General features: G+C 45.4%; 1 protein-coding gene across 4 annotated transcripts in view; it reads right to left on the bottom strand.

Annotated features, from left to right (window-relative positions):
* The window catches only part of SLC39A10 (solute carrier family 39 member 10), a 90,442-nt gene that overhangs the window by 21,532 nt on the left and 49,744 nt on the right, over positions 1-19,166 (bottom strand). The window contains exon 1 of one of the 4 annotated variants that reach the window (XM_084892139.1): positions 18,835-18,926. The exons of 1 other annotated variant lie outside the window; for it this stretch is intronic. Coding sequence is in view for 1 of the 3 variants with exons in the window: in XM_084892137.1 (XP_084748263.1) it covers positions 10,489-10,507 (19 nt within the window). In the remaining 2 variants the exon portion in view is untranslated. Of the gene's footprint in view, positions 1-10,483; positions 10,874-18,834; positions 18,927-19,166 lie in introns of those variants that run through there. 2 more of the 4 variants (XM_084892140.1, XM_084892137.1) reach the window with 2 other exon arrangements.

The following is a 19,166-nucleotide window of genomic DNA, read 5'->3' as shown; positions in this document are numbered from 1 at the left end:
TGAGATACTTTTAATACTTAGCTGGAAAAGGAACGGGCCGAGAAGGGCCAAGATGCTTTGGAAGAAGTAGGGAGAAGATGCACTCAACCACTTACTGAAGGCGGTGTGGTGTGTGGCGTGGGAGTGAACATACCGGATACACAAAACTGAGAGCAAAAATAGAAAAGGCGCTCTTTTCCTCGGTGACTGTCACTAGGTTTCCACATACAAGAAAACAATACAATCCCTCTCCACCTACTGAAAACCGGTTACAGGTGGATTTTAAATCCAAATCTAAAACAAAAATGTGAAATAAAATATCCAGGATGTGCTGTCCAATATGGCAACCACTAGCCACATGTGGCTTTGTAAATTTAAACTAACTGCAATTACATTAAAAATTCAGGCTTGGCCCAGCTGGTGTGACTCATGGTTGAGCACCAACCCATGTGACTAGAGGTTCGATTCCATCAGGGCACATGCCGGGGCTGTAGAATCAATTCTCAACGGGGACGTGCAGGAGGCAGATGATGATGGATATTTCTCATCGATTGTTCTCTTTCTCTTCCTCTCCCTTTTTAAAATAATAATAATAATAATAATAATTAATAAAGACACATTTAAAAAATAAATCTTAAAAACAAAGCTAGCTGTAGCTTTAGTCATTCCATCCTTGCACAACCATATCCACCTCTGAAGCATTCTAATCTCACCCCGCTTCCCCCAGCAAAGCCTCCACCTTCACGCTCCCTGGTATGTGTTCCCCCTCAGCAGCTGGCCGCTGTTTCATGTCTCTGACTTCACCCAGCCTGCCCTTCGTAAGCAGTCAGGGGAGATCACCTTTCCTTTCCATCAGGTTCAATAGAGGAAAAATTCCCTGTCCAGGGCCATCTTTTATAACATGGACGCATTTTGATGACTGACAGCACAGACTATTCCTCCCCACCCGACCCCACCAGGGAAGCTTTGTCTGATTACCTTTAGCTATCCCTATAACTAATCATTAAAACCATCAAATCCTGTTATTTTTTAAGTTGATCTTTATTGTTCAGTCTTACAGAGGTCTGCTTATTCCCCCCCCCCGCCGTGGCCACCTCCACCCACACCCCATCCCTCCCGGGGCCTTCACAGCACCGTGGTCTGCGTTGTGGGTTATGCATGTAAGTTCTTTGGTTAATTTCTCCGCCCCTTCCCTCTGACTCCACAGTCTGTTCCATGCTTCTGTCTCTGGATCTATTTTGTTCATTAGAGTCTACATATGAGTGAGGTCATGTGATACTTGTTTTCTCTTGTTGTTCACAAGGAAAATAATACAACAGTTAGTAAATAATACAATAAACTCTGTTTTGTTGCGTACTCACAACTGTAAACCTACTTTTGTCCCACCTTGTATATGAAAATTACATAAATTCTTCTACAAACATAGAGGGTTCTTACAAAGCTACATTCTGATACTTAGACCTGGGTTACATTTTGTGATACACAGAAACATAAAAAGGAAACATTGTAAGAATATTTTGAATGCCAGAAAAACAAAGCAGTGTACAAAAAGAAACAATTTACTACAGTGGCTCAGTTGTAAATAACACTCATAATGTAACACTAAAGACTGTTTTGAAACAAAATCACAATAAAATTGTACTGAAAAACTGGAGCACAGGAAACAGTAAGGTATGTGGAGCGATGGAAAGAATGCTGAATCCTCCTCCTTCGTTAATCACATAACGGCTAGAACTTAATATGAACAGGAAGGAGTGAACATGCTGGAGACATGGTGTAAATAGCAAATCCCCACCTAAAGGAGTCTTTGCTTCTCTAGGCAGAAGAATATAAAAGAAGGGGACTGATGTTTTTCCTTCTCCCCGAAAATTTCACAGAACTACTTAATTCTTTAACTATATTCATGTTCAACTTTGATAAAAAAAAACAACTCAAAAACACCTAAAAATAAAGGCCAGCAATTATAAATCTTAAAAAAGTTTGTTAAACAAAATCACATTATGTCGTACGTAGAAGAAATAAATTGTAGTTTCAAGGTTTTTTCACAAGCATTTGTAGTGCTTTAATCAATAATTTTAATTCCAGCTGGTTACTTGTTTGGATAATTCTAAAATGTAGAAAAAGACTACAAAAATGTTAAGTTTAAATGTCTTATGATATACTTCCAAATTGGTTTCTAGAGAAATTAAGTTTTGTTATACTGCTACCAGCAGTATGATCATAGCATCCTCATTAATACTTGGCATTGATTTTGGAGTAATACATTGCCTTATTTTCATTTATATTTTTTAAATATTCCTGGTGTATCATTGCTTTTATCAACATATATGTGATACTACATAATAATAAATGGTCACATTTTTTGCAAAAAACACACTCGGTTCTGCCCAGAAATTTTTAATTTTGATTACAATGGTTTACTCTTTCATGAATGTTTTCCTGGAAATGCATTATTGAACTGTTATAATTTCTTCTGATTTCTAAACTTAAGAAGTTTCTTCTCTCCATATCTAATACATATTTCCTTTTTGCCCCCCTATTTCCTTCTTTTAAAAAACTAAAATGAAAATGACCCCCAAAGATCTGGGGCCCCTAATATCCATTCCTTTTTTAGGGAAAATAGAAACATCACTGAACTAACCATATACTCTTACTTATTTAAGAAAGTTTGTATGTTAGCCTCAACAAAACCTTCAAGTTCTTGTGTTTAAGCAAAAATCTTTATAGTAAAAGCTCTAATATTTCTTATAAACTATAAGTTGTATTATATACTATATATTTACAGTAAATTTAAAGGACATTTTTCTTAAAATCTCTTTTGGTGATTTGATTTTAGCATACCTTTCTGGTTTCCTTCTTCAGCTTTTTAAAAAATTGGTTATGATTATTTTCTTGAGAATAATTATTTATTTATACTGGTTATATACATAAAATTATTCACTTTACTTGTAAAAGCTAATATCCTAATTAAAATCTTAAAAAGTATGTTCTACTTCACTTACTGTATCTGGGATGTTAATTGGCACAGCCACTATGGAAAACAGTATGGAGGCTCCTCAAAAATTTAATAAAATTACCATATGACCCAGCATTCCTCTTCTGGGTATCTACTCAAAAAATTTGAAAGCATTTATTTGCAAAGATATATGCTCCCCTAAGTTCATTGCAGCATTATTCACAGTGACCAGGACATGGAAACCACTGAAGTGTCCTTGATAGGTGTCTGGATAAAGATGTGTTACATGTATACAATGGAATACTACTCAGCCATTAGAAAAAAATGAAATACTGCCATTGCAACAACATGGATGGATCTTGATGGAATATCGTGCTAAGCGAAATATGTCAGAAAAAGTCGAGGACCATGTGATTTCACTCAGTGAGATATAAAACAAAAAGTAACAAATAAATAAATATAAAAAACAAATAAAAACTTAGACATAGACAACAGTGTGGAGGTTACCAGAGGGAAGGAGATGGAGGGGTAACAAAGGGTAAGGGTCAAACACATGGTTACGGAAGATTTGACTTGGGTGGTGGGCATGCAATCCTATATATAGTTGATGTATCAGAGAATTCTGTACCTGAGACATACTACTATATAATTTTATTAACCAATGCCACCCCAGTAAGTTTAATTTTTTTAAAAGTATGTTCTGAACATTAAAAAATTATGCAGTTAAATTTCTACACTAAAAAAGATCTATAGGGACAAAAAACATGATCTTGTTGCTTTATAATATATATATTATACATAGTATATAGTATCTAATTATTCTTCATTGGTACATATGTAATCTCATGTATAATTATTGGGTCGGCAGCTAAGTAATTGCGGGTTTCACACATATATGGCTTCAGTTGAATTTTTAGGTTTGCAGACGTAGTACAAATGTAAAACACATTTTGTTATTTGATAGTTGGCTATTCAGCTGTTAATCAGTAAAAAAAGTTTTTTGATCTGTTTTGTAGTTTTCATTTGGCGTTCGTTGAAAAATGGAAAATCAAAAGGAACATTTTCGTCATATTTTGCTTTTTTATTTCTGCAAAGGGAAAAACGCATTGCAAGCTCATAAAAAGTTATGTGCTGTTTATGGTGACGAAGCCTTAAAAGAACGGCAGTGTCAAAATTGGTTTGCCAAATTTCGTTCTGGTGATTTTTCACTCAAAGATGAAAAACGCTCTGGTCGTCCAGTTGAAGTTGATGACGCCCTAATCAAAGCAATAATCAATTCGGACTGTCACAGTACAACACGTGAGATTGCAGAGAAGCTTCATGTATCACATACATGCATTGAAAATCACTTAAAACAACTTGGCTATGTTCAAAAACTCGATACATGGGTTCCTCACGAACTGAAAGAATCACAGTTAACGCAACGCATTAGCAGCTGCGATTTGCTAAAGAAACGTAATGAAAATGATCCATTTTTAAAACGACTGATAACTGGCAATGAAAAATGGGTTGTTTACAACAATATCAAGCGGAAAAGATCGTGGAGCAGGCCAGGTGAACCAACTCAAACAACATCAAAAGCTGATATTCATCAAAAGAAGGTTTTGTTATCAGTTGGGTGGGATTACAAAGGAATTGTCTACTTTGAACTCTTACCACCCAACCGAACGATCAATTCTGATGTCTACATTGAACAACTAACAAAATTAAACAATGCAGTTGAAGAAAAGCGGCCCGAATTGACAAATCGAAAAGGTGTTGTATTCCATCATGACAATGCAAGGCCACACACATCTTTGGTCACTCGGCAAAAATTAATGGAGCTTGGTTGGGATGTTTTGCCACATCCACCATATAGTCCTGACCTTGCACCATCTGATTACTTTTTGTTTCGATCTTTACAAAACTCCTTGAATGGTAAAAATTTCAATAATGATGATGATGTCAAATCGTACCTGATTCAGTTTTTTGCTAATAAAAACCAGAAGTTTTTTGAACGTGGGATTATGATGCTGCCTGAAAGATGGCAAAAGGTCATTGATCAAAATGGGCAATACATTACAGAATAAAGTTATTTAGTTCCATGAAAAAATTGTCTTTGATTTTCTTTTAAAAATCCGCAATTACTTAGTTGCCGACCCAATATATAATAATACTTATTACAATCTAATGTTTTTCTAATATTACATTGTTTTACTTTTTTCATTGGTTCATAATAAGAAGTCATATATTATTCTCTTTATCTTGATAAGGTAGGTAAATCAATCTTGCCACAGCCCCCTTTATCAAGAAGGTAAACAGTGTGAAGTATATTTCTTCACAGAAACAGAATGATTCATCTACAGAATTGCATTAAGAATTATTATTCAAAAACATTTGTTCACAGACCTGTAAACATGTGATCATGAATTGTTTTGTGTTCTTTTTAAAAAATATTTTTATTGATTTCAGAGAGGGAGAGGGAGAGACAGAAACATCAATGATGATAGAGAATCACTGGTCAGCTGCCTCCTGCATGCCTCCTACTGGGGATCCAGCCTGCAACCAGGGCATGTGCCCTGACAGGGAATCAAAAACTGACCACCTGGTTCATAAGTTGATGCTCAACCACTGAGCCACACCAGCCATTGACCTATAAGGGGAATGGGTAAAGAGACTAGGAGGAAAGGGGAAGGGAAAGGGGACAGGCAGGAAGAAGACATAAAATTATGAAATATATTCTGCTCTGAAGGAGGTACAAGGAAGATAAAATTATTTTTTTTAATTAGTAAACTGTGAGAGCTGCTACACAAGTAGGTGGTAGCTCAGAGTTGAAGGCCAAGGGCTTCACATTCCAACGCCAAGCACTGATAAAGGTGCTATACTTCCTCCTGAGGGGGAAGGCGCCTGGGAAAGATGAGAGGCCTCTGCATTGCCTAGGTGAAGACAAGAAAACGCACACTCATGCTATGCATTGCTATTTGACTGAATGTGTCTCTACTGAAGTAATTTATAGGTTCTAGGAAGATATAATTATTGTAAGTAATAGCAATATGTCAAATAACAATACTCTGGTCCTATAAAAGTACATAATCTTAGTAGGATAAAGGAACTTTCCTACAACATTCTGATTTACTTTTCTAATCTCCAAAAACCTCTTTTCTGAATGGAATGCATGGTCCCCAAAAGCAGAGTGCATATTAAGGGTAAACATGGCTATTAGAAGCGTTAACGGAAGGACAAGTACCATCTGATACCTCCTTTTCTTTTCAGCAGTAAGGTATCTAAACTATAATGAGTAATTCCAAAATTAGGTAATTACAAAATCATCTCAGTGAATATAGTTTAAACATAAACATATTTTATTCTTATACTTACATCTATAAATACCACCACCACTATATAACAACAAATTGTGCTTTGATATATATAATAGTAAATTGTGTTGTTTTAATGTCAGAACAGTAACTGTGGTCTCTTACGCAGCTGGAAATAATCTGAGTGCTATTGTTATGTAAATATTTACAATTTGAGTTATAAATTGCCTTTATACCCACTGAACACATTTTTTATTACTCTATGATAAATTTTTGAGATTATATTTGCTCATTTTAGAAAAATCTAAGTCATTGAATGGTCCAATCACAGAACTTACAAATAGAAAATAAAGAAAAGGATAGTTTGGAATACTGATAACTAGCATAATTTGAAATGTTAGTTTACTGGAAATCTTGTGATTATTAAAGGTCCAAGAGAGTATTTTTCAGAGCTCATTCTGTCACAGTCACAGGTCAAAATAAAATAGAACTTAAAAAACAAAAGCTCACCATCCATGCAATTTTAGCACATTCAATTTTATTTTCAGTACAGTTGAGTTATATGAAAAAGTTATGTGAAACTACACTGACCCCAGAAAGCAATTTCTTATCCTCACCAAGAACACGTTTTCACTGAGAGAGAAACATCAATGTGAAAGACAAGTACTGACTGGTTGCCTCCCATCCGGGGATTGAACCGGAAACCTAGGGAAGTGCTCTGACCAGGAAGTGAACCCTCCATCCTTTGCTGCACAGGATGACGCTCCAGCCAACTGAGCCACCTGGTCAGGGCCAGAAAGCAAACTTTTATATCACACTTTTCAAGACAAAGCCCAGATTAAATAAATCAAATTTATGGTATTCATATACAAAGCTAATTTAATAGATACACCATTAACATATACCCCTTTTCCTGCTTTGAAAAATCCCCTACAGAGCCTTGCAAGGAAACCTGGTATTATACTGTTTTATCTCCACACAAAACTCACCCCTATTTGGAAAACTGGGTTCTAAAAGGAATAAAAATTAACCAATTCAAAACGACTTTGTCTACCTTATTAGAAACCCTAATCAGCAGCTGGCAGAAATGCTAACTAGACCAGGACCTAGACCACTGAGGAGTCTAATTTTAATTTAAATAGGTTTGTTGTAGGAAAAGGTGAAGAAAGTGAAGTTCAACTCAAGAAAACGTCACGGGGAACAAAACACTAGGGGGCAGCACCACGCTGCTGGGTCAAAGGGGCACTTTTCTAACTTGTAAACATTAAGCTGAAGTTTTTAATGAGAATGCTACTATTTAATGAGAGAAGACTTTATAGGTTTATAAAATTTCTGTTATAAAGGAAAAGACTAGCTTCCTGTTTTGATTGCCTACACTGCCTTTCCTTTTTCTACTGTGTCCGGTCTTTCCTCTTGTGATCAAAAGGCACTAGTGGCCATGTCCTTTCGATATGAAACACCAGCCCATGGTATTTCCCATTCTCACGGTAAGCACCACACAGACAAGGGCTGGCATCTTTACCCAAAGTAGTTCTTTGGGCTGATGCTAAATTTGTGGTGTACCCAACATTTTTTAAAACTTGATTAAAGAGCGAAGCAACCAAGCTTGGAATTCAGAGTCATGTGTCGTGAACATGTGGCACCAGAGGTGGAGAAAGTGCTCTCAAGGATTTTAGTCTGGCAGGGTACAGGGGATGTGTTTATGGAATTTTAAGATAGAAATTACCAAGAGAGGCCAATGGGTTATTGCATATGAGTCAGAGAATGATAACCGTAGGATAACTACCGCTGCAAAGGCCCAGTAGAGACCATTAAATCTCAGTGGGGTGGGGGGGGGGGGGGGGGAGAGGGGGGATAAAGAAAGTAGTCCTTCAACCAATAAAGAACTGAAATACATCTATACATGTATATACAATGTGTTGAGCAGGCTTTGGTTCCTTATGTCTTTTAATGGTCACAGTATAAACCCATGAGGTAGGATTTTTTTAGTCCTTCCAAGTTCACATATAAAAAGATTAAGATAGCCAAACTAGGTAATAATAATGGGTCAGGGTTTGAAACCTTAAGTCTCACTCCAAAGCTGAGGGAAGGAGGGAATAGAATAATAGGGTAAATTCTCATTAAAAGCAAATTATCATTCCCATTGAATAATTTCCTTGTATATACCACCTATGGCCTATATTCTCCATCAATCAGTTAAACTCCCCCCACAATCCTACTAGAGTAGTAGAACTAAACTGGAGGCCTCTTAAAATACTTCAAATTAGGTGCTCTAAAAAGGTGAACTGCATTTAGTCTTTAAACTGTTAGAATATAACCTGTTAACAGGAAGAACCAGTACCGGTTAACATGTAACCAATGACTGCCACCACCTCATAGGAAAGGGCTTCCCTCACAACTTCATTTAAAGGAGCTCCAAACCCATTCCTGCACAGGGTTTCCCGACCAGGGGTCTGGGTACCGAATGCAGGTTTGCTCAGTCGGAGAGGGAAGCGCTCCACTTCACTTTTAATCAGTCACACACAGTACCTGATAGTTACCGCTAGAAATCAAATCCTTTAAAGACCATTTCCAGTCCTTACCAGTGTGAAATTAGCCATTAGACCTGCCACTTCTGTCCATGCTTCCCTGAAACATACATGACCTCCTCGCATGCAGGTCCTAATTCTACCTAAGTACCCCTGGTTCTGTGGGAAGCCTAAGCATTTTGTGCATCTGAAAGCACCATCCGGAGGTTCATTCCTCAAAAGCCTCAGGAGTTTACAGAGTGTCCCCTCCAGGCGGTCACTGTTTCACTCACTGTATCCCAGTGACTGACACAATGTATCCCTCCCTCCCTCCCTCCCGGGACAGGCAGTGCGGGCAGGGGCCTGGACTGTCCGGTCTGGGCCCCCAGGGTCTTGACCAAGGGACAAAGAATATTCAAGATTTGGGTAAAAATATCCCAGATGTATGTAACAGGAAGTCCTCTACTATAGAACCGCCCTAACTCCAGGCTTTCGGTGGTCTCCCCAGCACTAACCACAGGCTAGCCCTCGGCTTTTCCAGCCTGTATCTGGGCCTCGGGTGGGTGGCACGGAGACTGAGGGTCCCAGCGCTGGGGCTCAGCAATGCAACGCAGACCCGTCACCCCCAGGTCAGGTGCACCCCAAAGGAGGCAGCTCCAGGCGAAACCAGGGGACCCACAGCGAGAGGCGTCGGGTTGGTTAGGAAAGACAGCAGAGCCGCAGGATCTGTCCTTTTGTAAAAAAAAACCATGTGCTTTAATGTCACTTTATTCGTTCAACAGGCACCGGAGGGAGCGGCCCTGCCCGTGGCGCAGGGGTGCGCGGGGCGGCCATGCGGGCGGCGCCCACGTGAGCCCCGGAGCCGGGGGAGGCCGCCCACGTCACGGCCTTGCGCCCCGCGGGCCCCCAGCTCAGCCGGGGAACTCGGGGGGCTGGGGAGGGGGGTGCGGGGAGCGATCGGGGGAGCCGAGCAGGTCCCCGGATTCGGGGAGGGGTTCGCCCAGGCCCCCCACCCGCTGCCCGGGCCGGGCCCAGAGCGCACAGGCCAACGCGCTTCCAGGAACAAAGCCGGGCTGCGGCCCCCCTCCCCGCGCCCCAGGTCCCCCGAGTCCTCGGCTCCGGGGACCCCGCAGGCCTCGGGGTGACGCCCCGGCAGCCCGCCTCGGCCAGCCGGTCGCTCCGGGGGAAGCACAAGCGCCCACGAGGCCTCCCGCGGTCCGGGCGGGCGGGCGCAGAGGCCGCGTCCGTTAGCCTCCCGGGGCCGGAACTGCGGGGCCCCGGCTGCACCCCGGTCCCCCCCGGGGACCCCGCAGAAAACGGGGGGACAGGGAAGACGTGGGTGCCGGATACCCTCTGCCTTTACCGCCCCCCCGGATCCGCCTGCAGAGCCGCCAGCCCGCGCCACCCGCGCGCAGCCCCCCAACCGCCCCGCGGTGCCCCCCGCCCCCGAGGCGGCTCCGTGGGGCGCGGGGTCCCCCCCGCACGCGAGGCCCCGGCCGCCGGGCCGCCCAGCGCGCCCCCGAGGGCCGCGGCGCCCCCACGCGCTGCCCCATGCGCCCCGCCAGCTCGCCGCCGCCGCCGCGGGGACCCCGCGCCCGGCCCCCCGAGGTCCCGCCGCCGCGATGCCCCGGCCTCGGGGGCCCCGGGGGCCCGGCCGCCCTGGCCGCAGCGGGCTCGCAGGCTCCGCGGCGCTCGGGGCCGGTTCTGGGGGAGGGAACGTAAACAAATCGGGGTTTTATAGTTACCTCACCCTCGAGTGCCGTGTGCATCTCCTCTCCGCTCGGTACCAAAAAGCCCGGCTGCACCAAAGCGCGTATTCACAGCGCCCTCTGCGCCGGCTGCGTCGCGGAGCCCGCGCTGGGCCAGCAGCCCCGCTACGCCAGCGGCGCACGGAGCCCACGCCGGCCCTGCGCAGCCGCAGCCGCACCCGGCCCGCCTGCGGGGCGCTGCGCTGCGCTCCCGGCGTCCGCGCACCAGCCGGCCGGCCGGGCACGGCGGCAGCGCCGCCGGCTTAGGGCGACCGCGCGGCTCGCGGGCTCCGCCGGGCCGGGGCTTACGCCAACGGCGCAGCGGCCTCCGCGCCGGTTTTGTTCCGAGAAGGGAGGGCGCGGAGGAGCTGGGCTGCTCGGACGACGCATGCGCGGAGCCCCCTGCGCCGCTAGCCTTGGCTGCTGGGTGGGCACGGCGGTTGCAGGGGCGGGGGTGGAGGTGGAGGTGGGGGTGGGGTGGGGGATGAGTAATGAACGCTCGGAGCGCAAAGGCTTTACGCAAAAGGCTTCAGCTTGGACAAATTAGGATGTCTATCTACGTGAGTTAAAGCAATCTTCCCGTCTCGGGGCAAAAAGCTTATATCCACTTAGAGCTAAGATCGGGGGTGTTTTGCATAGTTCTCCCCTCTCCGCCTCTCCCCTCTCCCCCCGGCCCCAATCCCATCATGTTTCCTAAATGGGCCTTCGGAGCCCACGAGGTGGTCCAGAGGGCCTGTGACGCACTGGAAAATCCCGAGGCCTTGGACAGCTCTCCAGGGCTCTCTCTCCCCGCCTCCGGCTCCTCAGCGCCTCTTCCTCCACCCCCGCCGCCGGGGCCGGCACTCCGACCCGGCCAGCCGTGCCCCGGCCCCGACCGCTTCGTGTTCGTTCTTGCTCCCATTCCTGCGCTCCCACCAGACCGGCCGCCCGCCCCGGAGGCCTCCTCCCTGGTCTTGAGCAAGTCAAGGCGCATCCGGCCTCCCCAGGGGGCCCTGCGCCCCACTGCTCTGCGCCCCACTGCTCTGCGCCCCACTGCTCTGCGCCCCACTGCTCTGCGCCCCGCTCCACGGCTAGACCTGGCTGTGCTCCGCCTCCTGCCTGTGGCTGTGTGCGGCCAGCACGCACTGCAGAGCTCTGGGGGTGCCTGGCTGTGACCCCGTCACCCGCCGGAACAGCAAGCTTCGCTGGGTGTCGGGTGCTCCCCAGGTGCTTCCACACACTTCCATTTCATCCTGCACAGCGAGGTGGGTGTTCCATCCCACCCCAGGACACCCAGGCGCACGGAGTGCAGGGGGAACCTGCCTGCGATCACAGAGCAGGGAGGGAGGGAAGCCGGGTTCCAACACGTCAGCATGGCCCCCGGTTCTTGCTCCTCTGGAAGCCTGCCCTCCCAAAGGAAGGAAGGTGGTTCGGTTTTGTTTTGTTTCTCTACCAAGAGCATCTGCCAGGTGCTCAGTGCCTACACCAAGCTTCTCAGGTGGCTTTTCTCCTTGTTTGGAAAAGCTTCCTTCCTGCGGGTTCCCGCGGCTGCGCCTAGACAGGGAGAAGACCTGAGGTGTGGAGGGGAGAATGCAGAGTCCTGGTTTCAAGTCTCCCCCTTGTCACTCCCGGGGGGACAGTGACCATGACCCTCAGGCTCATGGGTAAATTAAGGGAACCGGTCTAAAGGTATGCTCGAGTCCTCTGATTTCATAAAATAAAAAACTAAAAGTCTGAGGATTCCATAAAACCAATACAGTACACATACTGCATTTCTATCCGTGCCATACATCTTTTGGGCCCTAAGCATAAAATGCTTCCAGTTGACCCTGATATTTGAAGGCGCATCAGTATTGTATTGACCACATTATTATCACCTTCACAATATATGCAATATCTGTCTTCTGAATATCCATGAGATGAAGCACTGACATCCCTCCTCTTCTAGGACATCCACCTGGATGTTTAGTTCTGTATCCACAAGCCTGCTGTTCAACTGGTGCAGGCACAGAGGAGCTGACGGATCAAATGTGGAAGTGCTCCCTACAGGTTAGTCAGCGGCAGCAGGAATTGCCCCAGGATTCCTGGCCCTGTACCCGCCCTTTCAGGGTCCCCCCCCCCCCCCACACACACACACACTGCAGGAACTAAAGGCTGGGATGGAAACCTGGAGAGCCCCCCCTCTTATAAAGACCTTCAGTTCTAATTGGTTGTCACCTACGCTTTCCCAGTTGTTACATATTTTCAGTCTTATCCCTGCATAAAAGCAGGGTAAGCTATTTGAAAACAGACCATGTCTCCTTACCCCTCTTTATACACTCCCCCAAACATTCGTCTGTGGTCACCGGTAATCATGCGGATGAGGAAAGGGCCCAGAATGGGATTACCGGGCAGGATAAATGACTGAGCTGCACACGAGTGCAGTTCCATTTCCCGGTGGGAATAACTTTCAGGCGACGACTGGAAGGCTCACTCAGCAACGATCACCTGCGGGAGTCGGACCATGCAGAGTGCAGCAGAAGTATCACTGCACTGTACATTTTACCTTGACCCGTTTTATATACGAGACATGTCAGGGCTAACGGAATTCTTAATACGTCAGAATCGGAGAACTTCTGATGGGGTCGGACAGGAAGCCTGTGTGAACTCTGAAGGCAGTAGCGGGTACCCTGCAGCCCCAGAGGGGCGAGGGCAGTGGGTTCCTTGGGAATGGGTTACCTCTCATGCGTGCCGCACATTCCCACGGCCGCCTCTGTGGGCCACAGTGCTGTTTGGCATATCTGAAGTGCCTGGAGGCAGGAAGGAATACATCCCCTGGCCTTTTTTTTGTCTCTCGGGATTAGAAAAGAAGCTGCTGCAATAAGTAAAGCACACAAGAACCACACTGCATACCTCACTCTTTGGATGAAACTAAAGGAAGTCCGTGTCATAACTTGTTGTTTTTTTTCCCCCCCCCCCTCTAGTGGAGGAGAAGATTGTCATCATTCACAGCAAAGTTAAGAGCCTTTAATTAAATTTATGAAGAACATGACTGATTCTGAGAAATCAGATCTTTCAAAGTCAATTATCCTTTCCATAAATCAAGCTTAGTAATAACCAAAGATTTAAAAAAAAAAAAAAAAAAAAAAAAAAAAAAGCCTCCTTAACTTCATGTTCGATTTACACTGATTTTCATGAGGCCAAAAAAGTTTAGTTCAGACGAGGTTATGATTAACAGGAAGACTAAATTATGTTAATAGATAGCCCCGAGGTGGTGGGGAGTAATTGCCTGAAATAGGTGTGAAAAGATTGGGGAAAGGAGAGCTAGGGAATGTGTTCTAAATGCAGACCTCGCCCAGCTGGTGTTGCTCAGTGGTTGAGCACCCATCCCTGAGCCAAGAGGTCATGGTTCGATCCCCGGGTGGTGGGCTCAAGCAGGAAGGCAGCTCGTGGATGGATGCTGTTTCTCTCTCATCTATGTTTCTATCTTTCTATCCCTCTCCCTTCCTCTCTGTAGAAGGATTTTTTTAAGGGCAAATTAATTGGATTTTGTATCCAATTAAAAAACAAAACTTTTAAACACAGGCCTCAGGATTAACCACCTGTGCACGTTTATTGTATTTTCAGCCTGGAAATATAAAGCACTCGCTCTAGACCTGAACCCAGGGAAATGTGAACGATACATCCCATTCCAGTTTGCTGTGGGACCTGCAACAGGCCACGCCCACGGTCAGGATGGGGAGTGGGGCCTGTGGAGGTTCTTTTCTGACCCCTTGAGAGTTTACCCCCCTCCTGCTCCTCTAAAGCCCCAGCCAGGTTGCTCAGTTGGTTAGAGCATCATCCCCGGAGGCTTCGGTTGCTGGTTGCCGGTTCAATCCCCAGTCAGGGCACATACAAGAATCAACCAACGAACGTATGAATAAGTGGAACAACAAATCAATGTTTCTCTCTCTGTCAAATCAATAAGTAAAAAGAAAAAAGAAAAAGACTTGCTCTTCCTAAAATGATGATAACTAGGCCTTGAGCTTGTGTACGGAAGGACAGCTCACAGGAGTCCTTCCTGAAGATGGAACTTGAGGAACCGACAAGGCCACGGTCTTCCACGGGGCCGCGGCTTTGCGGAGTGTGCACAAGGGCAGGGAGAGGTGCACTACCCTCGCCTGTGAGAGAGAGGCCAGCGTGACTGGTCTGCCTGTCAAGTGAGACCATGCCCAGTTTAAGCAACAGAATGAGTTTCGGGCTGAGTTTCGGGCTGTCTGCAGAAACAAAAATAGATTGGAGAAATGAAACAATTAAAACAACTGACTTCAAGCAACACCCAACCCTGGTAGAAAAGTTAACTTCTATGTCAGTGGTGGACAAACTGCGGCTCGAGAGCCACATGCGGCTCTTTGGCCCTTTGAGTGTGGCTCTTCCACAAAATACCTTGGCCGGGGCGCTCTGTTGAAGACGTGGCATTAGAAAAAGTTTAAGTTTAAAGAATTTGGCTCAAAAGAAATTTCAGTCGTTGTACTGTTGATATCCACTGAGCCAAACCGGTTTCAGCCATCCTGGTATTTTTTGAGGGACGGTCTGGCAATGCCCAGTGGTTACCCACCTGCTACGCTGGCTCCCTTCCTCCGCGGTGACCTCATCCGCAGCCTCAGTGACTTCATTGCCCTCGAGTTTCATTCCAATTACAGGGACAGTTGCTTCCTCTAAGTGGGTTACGTTTCAGTCTTTTTTCCCACCCAAACACACAGGAAGGTGTAGGGTTTAAAATATGCCAGGCACCATTTAAAATGCTTTAGATACTCTAACCCAGTGGTTGGCAAACTGCAGCTCTCGAGCCACATGCAGCTTTTTGGCCCCTTGAGTTTTTAGCAAAGGCCAGCTCAGGAGTACCCTAATTAAGTTAATAACAATGTACCTTCCTATATAGTTTAGAGAATTTGGCTCTCAAAAGAAATTTCAATCGTTGTGCTGTTGATATTTGGCTCTGCTGACTAATGAGTTTGCCGACCACTGCTCTAGCCCATTTTATTCCTAGGACAAGCCCTACAAGGTAGATACTCTTACGGCCATTCCACAGATGGAAAAACTGAGGTGGTGACAGAGCCAGGATAACAGTCCAGACAGTCTGGCTCTAGAGGGGATGGATGCACTTAACCCTTGCATTACTTCATCTCTTATATCAAGACCCTGTGCCGGTTCTTGCGAGGATATCGACATTACTCTCTCTGCAAATGCCAATTAAAGAAAACCCCACAAAACAGCAGAGCCATAAACTGGTGGCTTCCCAGTCCACAAAGGTCGCAGTTCAATGGCATTTTAAATGGAACAGAGAATATAATAGAAACATTTCACGTTACTTGTAACGTGAGCGTCTGTTCTCCCTGGCTTTGTCTCTCAGCTCCACGAGGTTGCATCAATTCCAAGGAAGATGTGTATTCCAGCCTCTCACATTAGAACGACAATTAGTCAATCTGGTTATACGTTTAGTTGAAAGCTTTTCCCTCTTTCCGGCGATTGGACCTAGTTGTTGAAGTGTTTATTTTTACCAGGAAAGTCGTATTAAAAGTTAGGCAGAACCGGGTGTGTGCCAATGACTTTGATCCCAGTCCTGTAAATGTGAGTTACTAAGGTGCTAATCAACGAAGAATGGGCCAGGTGCAGGCAAAGCTATCCCGGCAGATTTAAAGTGCAAGCCATTTAGGGATTAAAGGTTTCATTTCTCTCCTTAGATTTATATGAATCTATTTCCTCTGCAAGGCAAACATTAAGGAATGGAAATGTCTTCAGGCAAAAAAGTTTGTGTTCTTTTTATGTGCAAGGCGGAGAAAATAGGATTCTCACACTTGTGTAGCTCACAATCCAGTCGGGGGTGTAATTAAAGAGGCAATTGCAGTGCAGGGTGGCAAGTGCTATGGCAGAGTCAGGGGTGGGTTGCTATGGCAGCAAAAGGAAGTGACGTCCAAGGTCTGACGTGCGGGGTGAGTGGGAGAGCCGGGGAAAGAGCAGGGGGCACAGCCGCCCAAGCAGAGAGAGGCACGAAGTGAGTGGAAATGTGGTTCTCATTTGGGGAAACGGAAACACGCCGTGTGGGTGTGTGTTAGAGATGAGGCGCTTGCAGTAAGTAAGCCGGCCCCTGTGTACCACATACGAGTCTCCAGCAGGAAGAGGCAGAGGGGGACGGAAGCAGGCAAGTGAATGACCACGAGCAGGAAGGGAAGTGGGTACTATGGCAAGTGTGGTAGGCAGCATAATGCTCCTCCTCCCCTCACCCCCGAGAGGTCCCCCTTCTCACCCCCGGAACCTCTGGGTGTGTTAGTTTACCCGACAAGGGGGATTGGAGAGCGGGGAATGGTGAGGTTGCTGACTTTGAGATAGGGCGAGTATCCCAAGTTAGCCCTGCAGACTCAGTTTCATCACAACAGTCCCTAAAAGTGGAGGGAGCCGAAACCGGTTTGGCTCAGTGGACAGAGCGTCAGCCTGCGGACTGAAGGGTCCCGGGTTTGATTTTGGTCAAGGGCATGTACCTTGGTGGCAGGCACATCCCCAGTGGGGGTGTGCAAGAGGCAGCTGATCAACGACTCTCTCTCATCGATGTTTCTCTCTCCCTTCCTCTCTGTAAAAAAAATCAATAATATATATATATATATATATATATATATATATATATATATATATATATATATATTTTTTTTTTTTTTTTTTTTTTTTTTTAAATGGAGGGAGATGGGACTATGGAAGAGGGAGTCAGAGGGAGGAGTGACTATGGAAAGGGAGTCAGAGAAAGTGGGCCCCGCCCCAGCGCTTCCGAAGGAAGGCAGCTTGTAAACTCTAGGCTTTAGGCCAGGGAGAGTGTGTGAGACCTCTGGCGACAGCACTGTAAGAAAACACATCGCACTGTTGGAAGCTGCCAAGTTTGAGGTGCTGTGTGATTGCCCCAATAGAAAACTAATACACTTAAGCAGCTGTTACAGCAATAATCCATGTGTGGAGTGACCAGGGATAAAACAGAAATGGTTGGACATGAGAGGTGTCGAGGAGACAGAAGCAAACTGAAACCCCAACTGTATTAACTTACTAGCTGTAGACTTCAAAGACCCTGCTTAATCATTCAGCTTTGTTTGAATTGCCCACAGAATGAGGTATTTGCAGGGGTTTGTTTGTTTTTATTTGTTTTTTCTTTCTCAAGGTAATACATTAACATTAGCTTAAAAATTCAAACAGAGTCTGGCTGGTGTGGCTCAGTTAGTTGAATGTCATCCCATGCACCAAGAGGTCACGGGTTTAATTCCAGGTCAGGGCACATGCCCAGTTGCTGGCTTGATCAGTAGTAGTGGGTGTGCAGGAGGCAGCCGGTCAGTGATTCTCTCTCATCATTGATGTTTCTCTCTCTCCCCTTCTCCCTTCCTCTCTGAAATCAATAAAAATATATTTAAAAAAAAAAACAAGATTAAAATAAAGAATTATTGATATAAGGTGTTTGAAAAAGTAATCAGGAATATGTAAAAGAATGAAATGTAAACGAAGACTTCATCCAACCCCAACCTACCATAGGTTGGTATTTTCTTTTCAAACCATCAGTAATCAGCTACAGTTTCTCTGCAAAATGGTTTATCCATTTCCATAATCAGTTGAAAAAGTGATAGTATAACTGAACATAGTTTGACTGATTTGAATGTACAAGTGCAAACACAAATTAACAACATCCCAGTTAAGCAAAAAAAAAAAAAAAAAAAAAAGGCTATACATTCCCTTGCCCAGGTATCCACAATAAAACAACAAACTCCTGTTTGAAGAGAGAGAGAGAGACAGAGACAGAGACAGAGACAGAGACAGAGAGAGAGAGAGAGAGAGAGAGAGAGAGAATGCCTACAACACTGGGAGAGAAAACCTTGGGAAATGACACTCCCTCAGCTCCTCATCCTCCCGGGAAAGATGCTCACAGTGCACAGCACCTTTGTTCTGCTTCCACTCTCCCTCCTTATAAAAAACCTCTGCCTACACGGAGATCTTTGGGTGGGTTTTGAGGACTGATAAAAGTCTCCCATCTTCTGGACACACCAGCACTCGAATAAACCCCTTTCCTTTTACCAGCTCCTCTCACAAAGTTGTGGCAGGCGGCAGAATCCAGATGTTCGGTTACACAAGCACAATATTATTTAATAATTGTATTCTATGAAGCATGTACAGAGTCTATGGTTTTACACATTATTAAATCCAACCACACAATATAAATGAAACAAAGGACAGACTCAGAAAAAAAGCATGCATATCTCAGTATTTCCCAAGGGAACATGCATGCACTCCACTTTCTGCTTCCTTCTCCTTATAATCAAAATGGCTAAAAAGACTTTTACACACACACACACACACTGAATCAACCCACTTTCTCAACTCACTTTGAAGCTTGGCTGCAATCCTGACCAGGTCATCCAAATGGTCACCAATGGCATGAGTTACTGAATCCAATGGTCACATTCAACTGGCACTCTCCTCTGTTTCTCTGCTCCTTTTCTGGAAGGCAGGAGCAGAGCAAGGACTACGCGATAGGCCAGGAACAGAAGGTCACCAGGGCAGGAAGCCCCGGGTGTCTCTTGAAGGACAATTGTAAGCTGGGACTTCCCCCCAGGGTGACCTTTCCTACCCCCTGACCTTTCCCCCCTGGAGATAACATCTAGGCCTCAGTTGTATGTCAGCTCCAGGCTCAGAAAAGCAGCAAAACCAGCCAAGA

This window comes from Pipistrellus hanaki (genome assembly GCF_964339955.1).
Source record: "Pipistrellus hanaki genome assembly, chromosome: 8".
In the NCBI taxonomy this organism is placed as follows: Eukaryota; Metazoa; Chordata; class Mammalia; order Chiroptera; family Vespertilionidae; genus Pipistrellus; species Pipistrellus hanaki.
The sequence above is the reverse complement of the archived record's forward strand: the minus strand, read 5'-3'. Positions and strand labels throughout refer to the sequence as shown.